Source organism: Grammomys surdaster, unplaced genomic scaffold (genome assembly GCF_004785775.1).
Source record: "Grammomys surdaster isolate TR1022 unplaced genomic scaffold, NIH_TR_1.0 257, whole genome shotgun sequence".
Taxonomy (NCBI): domain Eukaryota; kingdom Metazoa; phylum Chordata; class Mammalia; order Rodentia; family Muridae; genus Grammomys; species Grammomys surdaster.
In genome coordinates this window covers 6,094,323-6,109,883 of record NW_021604698.1, presented here as the reverse complement: position 1 = coordinate 6,109,883, position 15,561 = coordinate 6,094,323, and the positions used below count along the sequence as shown (strand labels likewise).

General features: G+C 41.4%; 1 protein-coding gene across 2 annotated transcripts in view; it reads right to left on the bottom strand.

The window, feature by feature from the left end:
• Positions 1-749: 749 nt before the first annotated feature.
• Pign (phosphatidylinositol glycan anchor biosynthesis class N) overlaps positions 750-15,561 on the bottom strand; it is a 118,854-nt gene continuing 104,042 nt past the window's right edge. Inside the window, exon 31 of one of the 2 annotated variants that reach the window (XM_028775601.1) lies at positions 750-3,751. In XM_028775601.1, coding sequence (XP_028631434.1) covers positions 3,628-3,751 — 124 coding nt within the window. In that variant the 3' untranslated portion in view covers positions 750-3,627. The remainder of the gene's footprint in view (positions 3,752-15,561) is intronic. The other variant, XM_028775602.1, reaches the window with a different exon arrangement.

Here is a 15,561-nt window from a genome sequence, read left to right as displayed (position 1 = left end):
CACTGGACTGTTTTTTTTCACTAAAAAGAACTGAAATGGCACAGTGGCACACATCTGCAATGCTACACTCAGAAATGAGGCACAAGGATCACTCTGAGACCATTTTTGGCTATATAATCAGACCAGGTGTCCAAGGAAAAACCGTGGAACCTCTGCTACTTGCTGGTATATGATGCAAGCAAATCTAATTAAATCAGTGGATGAAAAGAACATACCTGTTGACCTAAGAGTAATAATTCAAATATTTAGTCATTTTAAGAAATCTAGGCAACTGACATTTTCATTGTATTCTTATAAAATATTTTAATATTCATACATGCATATGTTTTAATCAAATCTGCCATCTAACCCCTCATTACTTTTCTCTCCCACCTTCATGGGCTTCTTTCTTTCTTTCTTTCTTTCTTTCTTTCTTTCTTTCTTTCTTTCTTTCTTTCTTTCTTTCTTTCTTTCTTTTTAAATACTCACCATGTGCATTAGTGCTGCCTGTATTCCATGGGTATAGGACTATCTAGAGGAATATGAGTGGCATCTCAGGGCCCAGGTCACTGTAGAAAACAGACTGTCCCTCCCAGAGCAACCATCATATGCCAATAGCTCCTCAGAACGGTTGGTGCTGTACGGTCCTCTCTCCCACCCATGCTGGGATCCAAGCTGCCTTGATCTTGTTTTCACAATTTTTGAACAAAGTAGTACTAAAAAATTTAACTAGTAATACTTTTGAAAGTGTCTCATCACAAGAAAACAAGTTGAGAGTTGTGATTTTATTTTTTTCAGGCTGAGGATGCAAAAGAGAAGAAACTCCAACAGGGACAGACAATGATGTGCAGGCAAAATCCCCAGTATGTTCTCAACTTTTCCCAGTTTAACAGTTATAATAAACACACTTTACAAGTTGCCAAAAAGTTTCGATTAAATATACAACACCCGTTTAGAAATCGTGTAGAAAAGTACATGGAAACATTTGTAAAATATACCTACCCATCAGGAGGGAGAAAACACTCTGCTGCCAGACATATGGAAGTTGTGGGCATCCTGCATGAATCGATCTCACTAACTCCCAGAAATAAATACACCTTTAAATCTTTCTAACCTAGATGTTTCTCAAACACTTCGTCAGGGAAGCCTTTTATTATCATATATTTATTCATCAACAAGTGATGCTTTGAAACAATTTCCAAAACCCTGTTTGTGCACATAAATATTACAATTCTAATGAATTTGAAACAATTTCCAAAACCCTGTTTGTGCACATAAATATTACAATTCTAATGAAGAGTTTATCACCAATCTATTTTAGTGTACTAGAGAAAATTAGTGACATTTACAACCTCAAATATTTTTCTTTATAGAATTATATTTAGAAATCTATTTTTATAAACTATACCAGGGAAGAAATGGGGAATGCTACCAAGACATTACCAGGGACTGAAAGCACACAGCACAATAATCTTAACCACTCTGAAGTATTTTCGAGAGGATGAGGGCACTGTTGGCATAATGAACCACTGAGGAAAGAAGAGCCCCTGACCAGGCTACCTTTGGTCTCTTAACAGACCCTGAGCACTAGTGGGACATGGGAAGTCCCCATTACTGAGGTGGTTCAGTGACATTCTCCTAGCTTCCTGATGAGATGGCATCTAATGGGTATATGGAGTTCATGTGGCTCCCACAAGGAGAAGGGAATACTTAGCTTCGGCCTGTGTCTAAAGACATGACTGGGCAACACTTCACTACTCCTCCTCAGTCTTGTAAACTCTGAGATTATAGACAGGTCTGGGTCACCACATCCAGCTTGTAATATAATTTTTCTACAATGTAAGAAAGCATTTTGTGTTCTAAGACTTTACACACTAAATGATAAAATATAAGGAATTTATTGGCAAATTATGACCATTACAGTTAGTGGCAAAGATTCATTCATGATTCATGTAACATAGTACGTTTTTCACCTGTCATTCAATATTTTCATTCTTTTCACCTTGAGATGCCTACTTTAATTCTTTTCGTAAAACACAGGTGGTGGCTCACAACCTCACAACCTGTCACTGCAGCTCCAGGGATCCAACACCCTCTTATGGACTCTGAGGGCACCTGTGCTCACATGTGCATGAACACACACACACGCACACGCACACGCACACGCACACGCACACACAAAATTAACCCCTGTAGATAGAAGAGGACTGTGAATTCAATTGTACAAAGGTAAATGGTAAGTGTTCACACAATGGGATCAGAAATCCCGAGGGTCTGGGAAGGTAGCTGGGTCCTGGTCCTGTCTATGTCAGCATTGCTGCAGTAGCTCCTGAGCTGCTACCTAGACTGTTCCACCGTGATGCTGAGGCCTGTGTTAGAACCAGTATTTCTCACTTAATGCACTATAATGAGTTTCCTGCTGTATCAATAGAAAATAAAAGTATATTTTGCTCAGCTGAGATTACTCTTCTAGAGCATATATTTCCTTACCTGCCAATTTGAAAAATGTATTAACTTTTAAAGAGTTTTTTAGTCATTTATAATATTATAACTTCAATCAAAAGCAATTTTTTTAAAAAAAGGGATATATACCAGCAAAATATCAGCCAAGCACTTTACAGTATTGTACAAGCAACTCTACACTGTATAGGTCACTTTATGGAAAACCCAAATGAAAATTACTCTCAAATTACTTCATACATTGGAATATACAAAGGGAAAGCCCAATCTAATGAGATGGCTGGCCTTTGGTCAGGGCTAGAATATCAAGACAAAAGAGTATCAATTTGAGTCTTTATGATACTGTCAAGAAACTACAGCCTCTGATTTAGGGAGTGACACTGAAACAATAACCAACAAAGCCGCAGAGTCCCCCCAAATTTGAAGTTGATCCAGAAACTGACAGAATGTAAAGGTGAAAGCTTTGCTAGCTGGCTGGCTACGAGAACCCCTGAAGCAGCTCAGAGAGGCACAAGCCAACATACTGCAGGAACAGGGATGGCAGAGCCTGGCACACAGCTTTGCCCTGGGGCTCAACTCAGTAAACCCCAGATTGCAGCCCCACCTGTCTTTCTTATCACATGCTCCAGCAGTCAGAGCTACCACAAAGCGAGCTGACACTGGGTTTATGGGTTTATGCTGTCACCTGTGGTTCCATTCAGTCCCCACTTAGGGATGACTTTGGAAGGTGTCAGTACCGCCCCACAGGTACATGAAGCTGACAGGGAGGAGCGAAGGGCTGCAGGTGCTCTCAAACATTACTGGGAAAAGCTGTCAGACAAAAGAAAAACCATTACTTCAGAACCCCTGTAAATCCAGAATTTGTACTGTGCGTTATCATCCATCATCTCTTAAACTGTAGTGCTACATGTATGTGTGTGATGTATACCTGCATGACACATGTGCAAGTGCATGGTGAGTGTGTGTTACAGCATGTACTCAGAGACCAAAGGACAACCTCTGGAAGTCTGTTTTCTCCTTCCAGTGTGGGTTTCAGGGGTCAAACTCAGGTTGTCCGCTTGTGCAACAAGCACTTTTACCCACTGAGTCATCTTGCTGGTCCAATATCCATTTCCTTGAATCCTTGGTGGGATTTTCCTTTAAGAAGGAGAATCAGGACGCAGATGCTGACTGATCGCTTCACCAATATCACATAAGATGGATTTTGGGTTTGCCACACAGTTGGAGTTTCTTTGTTGTGAGCAATTGTGCCAGGCCATTAAGAAATACCAGGAAGATGGTGATGGACATGACAATCACATAGTGGCTGATGCTGCAAAAGGAGAAAAGAAACATGTAGCATGCAAGGAGGGAAGGTATGAGAAAAAGCACAAGATTCCTCCAACTTTTAACTGGAGGAATCTTTAACTTGATATACAAAACATGGAATTACAAAAAATGCATAGAGCCTGAGTCTCCAGCACCCATGTAAAGTGGTAGCACATTGTTCCTGCTGGAGATGAAGACTGGAGGATCTCACGTTCTCACTGCCCAGCCAGCCAATCTAGGAAAAATAGTTAAGAGAGTACCTACTTAACATATCAAAGTAGACCTGGCCACCAGGTTCTCCCAGCATCCCTTTGTCCCAGCCAGTTACAGGGTGTGGCTGGCATACCATGCTCCCTACCCTAAACTCCTCCAGTCCAGGAGCTGGGCTGCTCTTCCCCCAGTTGCCCTTCCCTATTTAATTCAGCCATTTTGGTTACCTGGCCCTTTTGTCTGCCCTTTACTCTCCTGGTCTCCTGGCTCTCCCCTCTCCCTGCTTCCCTTCTCCTCATGTGGCCCAGCTCAGGGTCATGTTCTCCCTGGGCCCTCCCAGACGTCTGTTCCTTTTATCTCCTCCCCCACCATACCTAGAAATAGTCCTATGCTTCATTTATTTCTTTTTTTCATTCATCTGGTGCAGAAACTATGAGACTGAAGTAAATGAGTTCTTCCAAGAGACCTGGCCTCTCCAAACCAAGCAAGCTGCTGCCTTGACTCTCCTAGGGTTTGTTTCTGTTTGCTTTTGCCACCCACCACATTTGATTCCAAATTCTGTAGTCTGCATCTTCAGCCACTTTCTCCTTCCACCTACTCAACCATCCGTGTCTTGCCTACTCAGTGAGTGTCCTCTCTCTGGCTCCTGGCGCTGTCTATGCTCTTCAGGGCGTCTCCCTGCTCCGCCCTCTGGGACCCGTCATGTGGGAACTCTATTTACTAAGGCATTGCTCCTCTCCCTCTTTTGGAGCTCTCCCTTTTTCTCAAGGCCCCCTCAGTCTACCTTCTCAGCTGTTTTCTCCTCTACCGGCTCTACCTGTCTTTCCCCCTCAACTAGGTAAGTGTTCCCACAGAGCTGCCTACTTTGTCTACCTTTACTACAAAAGTGACAGTGGTGTGTCAGGATGCTCCTCTCACCCTGCTGGGGCCCCTACCACGTGGAAAAGGACATCTCTCCTTTGTGTTTGGAACATTTCTCTCAGACAAATCTTCAGTCTGCTTGGGAACACCCTGGATTGAAATTCTTGTCTCCATGACACTTACACCCAATGCTCCCTAATAGCCTCTCTTCAGCTTCTTCCTGGAACTTCCTCATCTAAATGCTAAGTTCCTAGCTTCTCTACATGCTACTGGACCTACACTGCAACCCTGGCCTCACCTGCCACACCTGCACAGCTCCGTGTACAGCTCCCTCCCTCCTGAAGTTTCCTCCCTCTTGAAGCTGCTTGCTCTCACTCTGAAGCCCTATACTTTGTGTCTCTGTCCCTTCTCAGCTCGAAAGTCTCTGCTGCTTTTCCATGCCCTTCTGGGCCTGCAACCCTTTCTTTGGGCCCACCCCCCCCACCCCCCACCTCCACCCCAGCTCCCTTGGAGCTCCCTGCTCTCTCTCTCCAAGTGGCCTCCTGGGCTTGTACATTGTGAATTTCATTGCCTCCTTCTAGGCGCTGCCTGCTAAATCCTGAAGCTCTTTTAAGCCCTTCTGGGCCTCAGCGACCTTGTCCCTCCTGGAATTCCTGCAGTTCCTCTATGCTTTCTGGGCATGGGAACCCTCCCTCAGGTGGAGTTCCTGTTTATCCTCCTTGCCCCTCATGACTACTGTTCTGTCTCTTAGCTTCCTCTTAAGAGTATATTCAACTCTCCCTGTGAAGGAGTTTGTTTTTACCTCCTTTTCTTCTCAGACTCACAGATTTTATTAAAGTCTTGCTATCTTACTGCAAATGGCTTGGCCTCAGTATACATAGCTCTATGGCCAAAGATGGCACAAGCCAGTTTCAAATTCTCACAGATATTAACAACTTCTGCCAACACACAAGCAAGTAATTCCAAAGTACTTTATCTCTTAGGTTTTTCAAATTTCCACTCAAATCTTTTATCGCTATGATTTACTTCTCTGTGCTCTGCTCTCAAGAAATTTTTTATAGTCTTTATCTCAGAGTTTATAAATTAAAATCTGTAAAATATATAACAAAAGTTACCTTAAAACTTATAGCAAAAAGTTAAGTTAAAAAAATCTATACATAGGTAATCTTAATTTGCTACAGCATAGTATATACAGTTCAACGTGTGTGTGTGTGTGTGTGTGTGTGTGTGTGTGTGTGTGTGTGTGTAACTTGAATTCAACTCTTGTTTAGGAAAATAGATGTCCTTAAAAAGCAACCATGTGGCTCTCCTCCGTCTTGGCTGACAACCTCAACAAAATGAAAACAACCACTACATGAGTGACAGTCATTTTACTAAGGCTAAAGAGCACATGCTACGTGATTTCTCCATCTAAAGTTGACTAACCGTGTGGCATTAAGCAGCATTTATAAAACTTCTCAGTCCTAATGAGCTCTGTTTATCATTATATCTCCTTTTTAGGATAAGGAGACAATATCAGGTTCCCAAAATATATTGGATTAGCATGGACTTTTGTATGTTTGTATGATGATAAAGATTTAAGGTTATAAAGGCCTACTAAGACTAGCAAGAGCTGACTTACAGAGCTAACCTTAATTACTTATATCTCCACCCTTTACCGCCAGAGGATTTAGATAGGTAACAGCACGTGTTTGATAAAAAAGGTTTATTTAATAAATAAGATTTATAAATTCTTCAGGTCTATTCAGGTTCCCAGTAATATTTATCTAGGTTCTTTATCTTTGCTCACTTTGTTAAACTTTAGATATTTGGATAAACAAAGTCATACAAAAAACTGTGATATTTGATAATGGTGGACTAGAAAAGAATCAGAAAAGTTCCTGGTCTTCCTACAGACTGTATTTATGGTTTAAAGTTTTATTTTGATGCTAAAGGATCTTCAATTAAATCTTCAACTCAAATATTAAAGTTCAAACTTAACAGGGATAAAGCTGTAAAGTTTTAGTGTTAAAATCCTTGAAAAATCCTAGCTACTAATGTAAACTGTGAAAGATAATTAAGACATACAAGTTAATGTATTAAAGGTTAAGCCTAAACTTGGATATATTTAGTAAATGGTCCTGAAACTTTTCAGAGATCTGCTGAATATGGTATTTAAAATGTTTAATTTAAAAACTTCACAAAACAAACAGAAATGTTCCTAGCAGAAACCCCAAGGTCTCAGAAGAAGATGGATGGGGCACACAGACTACACCTGAATTACAGTAACATCGACCACAGGGCAAGGCTGCCCCATGTTTCACCTATCGTCAGGGCTCTGTGCAAGCCGTGGACAAGTTAGGGTTGATTGCCCTATTTTGCCGGGTCAAAGTAAGGTCAGTCCTCAAGTTCTTCTTCTGCAGAGAAGTCTCCCAGAGCTTTTAGGTTTGACAGCTGAAGGCCAACGCAGCTCTGTGTGGCAGCTGAAGATTAAATGTTGTCCTATATGACAGGTGAAGACCTAAGACCACTGCCCCCAACAAAACTATCAAGAACCTAGGGCAACCATCTGTGTTGTGGGTAAGTCCCTGTCACTTTAATTGATACATACACCATTTAGATTATACCTCCTGCTGTAATTTATCCTTCTCAGATCTCGGAGGATAAAAATTGTAGATTTAACAGCAACAAGCACTCAGCTCCTACCACAAAGCTTCATCTGTCCTCTCAGGTCTCTTCATATGTAAAGTGAGGCCTCGATCTCCTAGAGCTACTAGGTCTCCAGTATCACAGTTTACCGTGATACTACTCTCAAGAGATAAACTCACAAAATAGGTTCCAAAGTAGCATTTTACTATTCCTTTCTTTCAAGGTGTCTTGCAATGACTGCTCTCAGTAATCAACTACCTGTGTGTCATGGTAAATGAGCAAGCAGAAAAACATTTAAAGTATGGGTAAGTTCTGAGGATCTAAGAATGTGTTCTAAAGTATATAAATACAAGTTGTAAAGGTATGGCAATATGAAAGGTTCAGTAAGGGTTGTGAGGGTCAAAGATCGTTTTAAGATGTGTCAAAGTCTAAGAAAATGATTAACATATGAAATGTTTCATATTTCTTTCTTCCTCGCTATGATATTACTCTACTAAAACTTCTAAAGTTCAAAATTCCAACATCCATTTTTGGAGTTCTGATAAGCTTTGGTAAGGCAGTGAGCACTATCAAAGATTTTAAATTTCCTTTGGTTGTCTTCTAACAACAGACTTAAAAGTCCTTCTCATTGTGCTAAAAACATCTCTGTCCAATGTATACATCCAGCCCTCTGTAAATCTAAGTGCTAATGCTTATAACCCAGAATTATTTTTGGTCCTCAAGCTTTTACTTTGACTTAAAGGCATGAGTCTGCTGACCTTCCTACAATGTGGATTTCAGTACAGACTGCAAACAGTGGTAATGCTAATAAACTTTTATCTCTTTTTCATAAATTTCAAAATGTCATATAAGCTTCAGGGAGTCTACTTGGATCCACCGAGCAGGTCAAATGGACTGTAGACAAATGCTCTTGTGTTTCTCCACCTGTCTAGTCCGGAGGGTGGGATCGCCCTCCCCAGGTCTTGGGACTCCCTTCCCCCAACGACTGTCTGGTCCCCCAAGAAAGTACTTTTCCCAAGGTCAGGCATTTAGACAAAAGCCCTCCTTTCCTCAGGGGCTTGAACAAAGTTCCTGCTTGCTAAAAGGGAGTCATTCTTATCTCTGGCTTATGGGCTCCCTCAGTCCTACTCACAAGCTTTATCCCAGCTCATGAGTGAGTCCCCCTTTTCTAGGTCCCATTTAACCTTGAAAATCTCTCCCCATCTCTTTCTCTTAGCTTTCCCAGGACACAGCCTTGGCAGTTTGAAATAAACCCTTTTGCCTTTTCACCCATGGAGCTGCTGTTTTAGTTTCTTTACTGTACCCATTCTTACTACCGGGAAGTCCCTTAAATGAGACCGTCTCTGTTGCTCCAAACAAAGCCGCTGACCTGACGCTCCTCGGATACGTATGCATCATTTGTTTCTCCTGGCTCTTCCATCCACAAAATTTGATTCTAGATCTCACCAGCGGCTTCTTCTCTCCACCTTATCTAACCATCCACTTCTCCTCAGCTATCTGTCAGCTAGTGTCCTCTCTCCCAGCTATGCCCATTTCCCAGCTGCCCACCACACTGGCATCCCCCTTTGGCACCTATGGCCCCACCATGTAGACAGCTATACTTCCTAAGACAGCCGCTCCTCTCCAGCTGTTCCCCTCCTCCACCCACTCTCTGGTTACATGTCACTACAGAGCTCCCTGCTCCTGTCACTACAGAGCTCCCTGCTCCGGCTGCTTTTACTACAAAAGACACACTAGTATGCCAGGAAGCTTCCTTGCCCCTACTGGCCTCCTATCACCTGGAAAGGGACTCCTTCTCTGTGATGTGGGATATTTCTCTGACAAGACTCCTAGTGTGCTTAGGGACACCACAGACTGAAATTCTTGTCACTAGGACACTTACCCCTCTGCTGTGTCATGGCTCCTCTCAGCTCCTGTCTGGAACTTCCTCCCCTACCCTAGGAGCTACCTGTTCAAGTCAGTAGCTTCTCCATGCCTTCATGGCTTCTACAGTGTTGGCGCCCTCCCTAGTGTGTAGCTGATGCTTGTTCCTCCTTGTCCCTTACAGCTGCGCTGCTCTGTCAGCTGCCGAACTCTCGCCATGTGGAGTTCGGTTCACCTCCTTTCCTCCCTTTTCTTCTAGGACTCAATTTCTTTTTCAGACTCAGATATTTTATTTCAAAGCCTCACCGTCTTACTGAAAATGGCTTGGGTTCAGTATAGCTCAATGGCCAAAGATGGCACACTCAAGTTCCAAATTCTCCCAAATTGTAAATTTTTCTGCCACTGCACAGGGCAATGATCCCAAATTCTCTTATCTCTAAGTTTTCACACTCTTAAATCTTTTGTCTTCATGATTTGTCTATACTCTGCTCTCAAGAAATCTTCTAAGACTCTTATGTAAAGAGTTATGACCTCAGGATTGATTTGTAAGTAAGTTCACTAGGCTGTGGTTAAAGAATCTGTAAAATCTGTAGCAAATTTTGGCTTTAAACTTGTAACAAAAGGTTTATAATTAAAACCTATACATAGGAATTTTAATTTGCTGTAACATCCTATCTATGTGATTCAACTCACGTAGAATATACTGTATATGTAATTCTGATTCAACTCTTGTTTAAGAAAACAGTTAAATAGCAACCAGGTGTCTGTCTTACATCTTAGCTGACTGCCTTCAAGATGTAAACAGCCACATGACTGGCAGTCATTTTTACGAAGGTTAAAGAGAACACTCCGTGTGACTTCATCCTAAGATGACTATGTGGCATAAAGCAACAATTATAAAACGTCTCGGTCCTACTGAGCCCTTATGTATCACTGTAGCTGCTTTTCAACTAAGGAAGCAACACTGGATCTCAAATACTTTGGATTAGTATGGATTTTTTGTATGATGATTAAAAATTTACAATATACTGTATAGGTGATTCAACTCTGGCTTACAATATACTCTATATGATGATTAAAATTTAGGGCTATAAAAGTCTATTCAAATAACAAAAGCTGATTTAATATGTATGTCTAACTACTTATGTCTTTGTTAGCTGTTTAACACTAACCTGCTAGAAAATATAGATAACAAACAATATATGTTTGATGAATAAATTATATTGGATAATCAAGATTTATTATTTCCTAAGGTCTACTCAGGTTAACAGTAATATTTGTCTAGCTACTCTGTTTTTGCACACTTTAAGTGTTAGCTATTTGGATAAACTAAACCATAACAAGCAAACAAACAAACAAACAAAACTACCACCACCACCAACAACAAAAAATCTGAATAAGCCCTGCGATATTCTACAACCGTGTGTCAGGTCCCAAGGTTGGGCATTTAAACAAAAGCCCCCATTCCCTAAGGGTCTTGAAGAACGTTCCTGTTTTCTAAAAAGGAAGCCATTCTTCTTATTTTCGGCAGGAGAAACTTGTGGCTCTTTCATTAACACATGACTATGGTGCCTATTAACTTGTCAGGGTCCCTCAAGTCCCTGTTCAGAAGCCTCCTTTCTCCTGGACAGCCTTGACCACTTAAAATAAACACTTTCCTTTTTCACCCATGGAGTGGCTATTTTGGTTTCTTTACTGTACTGTAATTTCAAGATCAGTAAAGTTTCCAGTCTCCCTGTGAACCTTTTCTATGATTAAAAAGTTTGTTTGTTTGTTTGTTTGTTTGTTTGTTTGTTTATTGTGGTTTTTCGAGACAGGCTTTCTCTGTGTAGCCCTGGCTGTCCTGGAACTTACTCTGTAGAGCAGGCTGGCCTTGAACTCAGAAGTCCACCTGCCTCTGCCTCCCAAGTGCTGGGATTAAAGGTGTGCACCACTACTAACTGCCAAAACAAGTTTATTTTGATATTAAATGAGCTTCAATTCAAGACTGTTATTTTTAAGGCTCAAATTGAACAGGGGTAACTCTGTAAAACCCTAACCTTATATAAGCCATTAATTGACTGTTAAGGATAATTAAGACATGCAAGTTGATTATCAAGTTCTTTAATTTGTTCAGAACTGTACCTGTAGTCATGCTAAGTACTAATATAATTAACTACAGGAATAAGCTTTATTTAGCTTCTTGTATGTGTTTTCAAAGTTAAGCAGAAAGCAAGCAAGCAATTAGAAACGAGCCGTTTATCTATTTAGATACACTTAATACATGGTCATCAAGCACTTCAGATATCTGCAGAATATAGCACTTATAGTGTATAATAAAAAAGGTTTTTGTGATAAACATGCCAGCTCCTGCCAGCATATCTAAACTACTCTAAAGAAGATAATGGGCGAAGAAGAATACTACCTAGCGTTTGCTTTAAATATGGCAAAGCTGGACACTAGGTGGAAAACTGTCCTTTACCTTGACTTCGACAAGCAGGACACTGGCAAATTGACGGCTCCACTGCGCCTAGACAAGGTATGCAGTCTCCCCAGATCCCTACTCCACAGGAAAGCCTGTCAGATCTAGTAGGCCTGGCAGCGGAAGACTGATGCTGCCCTCTACCCATCACAGAGGAACCTGAGGCAACTGTCATTTTAATAGACTTGGAAGCTGCTTGGAGTTACTCCATGAAACTCATCCTTCTCAGGGCTCTAATGGGCTTGGAAATAGACTAGGCTAGCTATAGATTTAGCATCTTAACAGCGGCAACCAAGGCTTCAGCTGCCTTCTCTTTTCTCTCCATGTGTAAAATCAGGCCACAGGCCTCACTTTCCTAGAGCTGCACATCTGTCTAAATATAGTTCACCTTGCTACCAGACTTAGAAAAGAGATAAGCTCACTTTTTTTCTTTTTAACTATTCCTTCGTTGAGAGGAACTTATTTACAACAACTGCTCCCTGTAATCAACCACCTGTGTCTCAAAGTGAGTAACTGGATAGAGAAAAACATGTAAAGTTTATGTAAGGTCTGAGGATCCAAAACCTCAGGTTTTGAGAATCGAAGAGAGGTGTTTTAGGGTCTAAGGTGTTTTAAGGTAGGTAAATATATGTTATCGGGGTTGGACGATATGAAAGCTTAACGGTAATAAGAAAGTGATTTAAGGCTTATTTTCAAAATTAAAAGTGCTTCAGCGTTCTTTCCCTTGCTATGCTATTGTTATAACAAAACTTCAAAAGTTCAGAACTTAACAATCAGAGGAGTTCTGGTAAGTTCTTACTCTAGCTCTGGTAAAGTACTATTAATATTATCATAGTCACAAGGTCAAGCTTTTAAATTTCCTTTGGTAATCTTCTAAGTATAGATTTAAAAGTGCTTCCCGTTTTTTCTAAGAACATCTATAACACACCCAGTCTTCTAGACGTAGGAAGGAGTGTTACTGCTTTTAGCCAAATCATTTTTATTATAGCTTTTACTATGACTCAAAGGCATGAAACCGATGTCTTTTCTACAATGTGAATTTTAGTGCAGATTACAAAGCAGTAGTAATGCTAACATATCTAAAATGTGTCTCTTTTAATAATATTAAAAAGAAAAGCCTGTTAAGCTTCAGGGAATCAACTTGGATCCACTTCTCACAGGTCACATGGACTCCAAATAAGTACTGTTAATCAATAGCCTGTTTCCCTACCCGCTCAGTCCTGAAGGTGGGATCGTTTCCCCTTTCCCAGGTCTTGGGACTCCCCACCCCTACCACCAGGATCATGGGCCTAGAAATTCCAAATGTACACCTAAAAAAAATTTCCCCAAACTCCTTAACTTCATCTTCTGTCCCCTGAATACCTATCTGTTCCAGCAGATTTCCAATCAACCAAAGACTGCAAATTGCTTCCAACTCACCAGCCCTTGGTGCTCCTGATGGAATTTCCAACCCATCTGAGCTTCTGCTTTCTAGATGGCTCTAAAGCAGCCTGTGTTTTGCCCGTTTCAGGAGCCCCAAAAGACCGCCAAGGAGCTGATTCTGATGCAATCGCACTAGGGTCTTTATTCAAGCTTGAGCCACACAATCATCACTGGACACAGCAGGACAGGAAGGTGAAGTCCAGAGGCCAGTTTCAAGTAAGCATTTTTAGAGGCAAGCAAACAAGCAAGGGGGTATCCAGCTTGGCACACATATGATTGGGGGGCTACTGTAGAATTTGCTGCCCTTTAAATGACTGGCTGGTGCTGGGAGCCAAACCATAAACTTTTATAAGTAAATATCTTTAGGTACAACTGTTAACTTCTGCTTTCCTCTAGTTGGTGGTTGTTAGGAAGTGACCTGAAGACTAGTGCGAGGTTCAGGCTTGGTGTTTGAGTTCAACCTTAAGTCAGGTTCTCTAAGATGGAGCCTGAACCCAAGATGGAGTTGGTCTGGTCTCTCACCTGCACTTCACTAGCGTCAGGTAGCCCAGACACACAAACTACTCCAAAGGTGCATGGACTTCTCCAGCCCCAGATGTCCACAGAGCCTGGATAGCATGTGAAACAGCCTGCTCTTCCTGGTCTTGGCCAGCATTCTAGCTTTCTTGGGTCCCCAACAAAGCTGTTCCAATCTCAAGAGGAAGCAATCATAGAGAAGATTACATTGCCTACCACCACTTATTAAAAGGCTGGAATGTTATGTCTCAAACCTGTGACAAACGGCTAATTGAGGTGCCTATTTAACATATCAAAGTGGAGCTGGCACCAGGTTTTCCCAGCATCCCCCTGTCCCTGCCTGTTACAAGGTGTGGCTGTTATAACATCCCCTTACCCTAACCTCCTTCAGCCCAGGAGCTGGCTATTCTTCTCCCAGCTGCCCTTCCCTATATAATCCAGCCATTTAGGTTACCTGGCCCTTTTGTCTGTCCTTTACTCTCCTGGTCTTCTGGGTCTCCTCTCTCCCTGCTTTCCTTCTCCTCACATGGCCAAGTTCAGGGTCACGTTCAGGCTGGACTCTCCCAGATCTTTATGCCTCAGACTATGTTCTCCCTTTAATCTACAGTAAGCCTCCTCCAGCATACCTAAGGAACAGTCATGTCCTTCCTTGTTTACTTCTTTTTTCATTCACTTAGTTTCAAGAAGAGATTTTGCCTCAAAAGCTAAGGTGGACAGCAATAGAGGAAGACACCCAATATTGACCTCACACTTCCACATGCACAGGTACTGCCTGTGTCCCCATACGAAATAGATTCTGATATTTAAAAACTCAGAAATCACTTCAATAAAAACATATAAGTAATACATGTTTATTGGAAAAGAGTTAAAATAAACAATGTGCCCTTATGGCTATAGAACTCTAAGCCTCAAGAGCAGCAGAACATGGCTGTTTTTAATGTTCATGCTTATTAGGTAACGCCATATCCTGCAACACCACCAACCTCAACATGCTTGTAAGAACTGAAACCATACAGATCATTTACCTGCCCACCTCACAATCAAAGCATCAACAGGAAAATCTCTTATCATTTGGAAATAACATATTTACACATAATCCATGGGCTAAAGACATGCTCTTCCCTTTTCTGATTTCCTAAATCAGGATCTGTCTGTGTAGCCCAGAACTCTATTTAGCCCAGGATGATCTCATGGTTTTCTTGCTTCCCTATCTCAAGTGTTGTGATTTTAGAGATGTGTCACCATGTCCAGCTTAAAGATTCAGTTTTGAGAAAACTTATAAATGAGTTTTGAATTGGGGAGCACTTGCCGCTGAGCCTCACAACTGCTGCTCCACTCTTGGCATCCAGATAGTAGAATGAGAAAGCTCACTCCTACAAGTTGTCCTCTGATCCTCACACTTATGTCACCAGTGCCCACACAGATACATGCTCGTGCACCCATGCGCATGCGTGCGAGCACACACACACACACACACACACACACACACACACACACACACACTTTTAAAAATACTTGAATAGAATAAAAATGAAAAATCAAAGTATGCAGAACATTGAAAAGCTCTGATGTAAATATGTATTTCCCTTACTCTGCCCAAGAGTGCAAAGCACACACCTGATACAGCTACTCAGCAATTACTAATTCCCACACTTGACACAAAAGTTAGTTAAAATAGGCTATGGACTTGGAGACAAAAATATAACAATTTTAGAAAACAAACAAACTAAGGTAAAGTCATTAGGACTTGAGCTAAGCAAAGAGTTCTTGGTTTTGACACTAAACACTAAACAAGTCTTGGTCTTGTTACTAAAACTGGACAGGGCTTGATTAAAAATAAGAAACTTTTATAC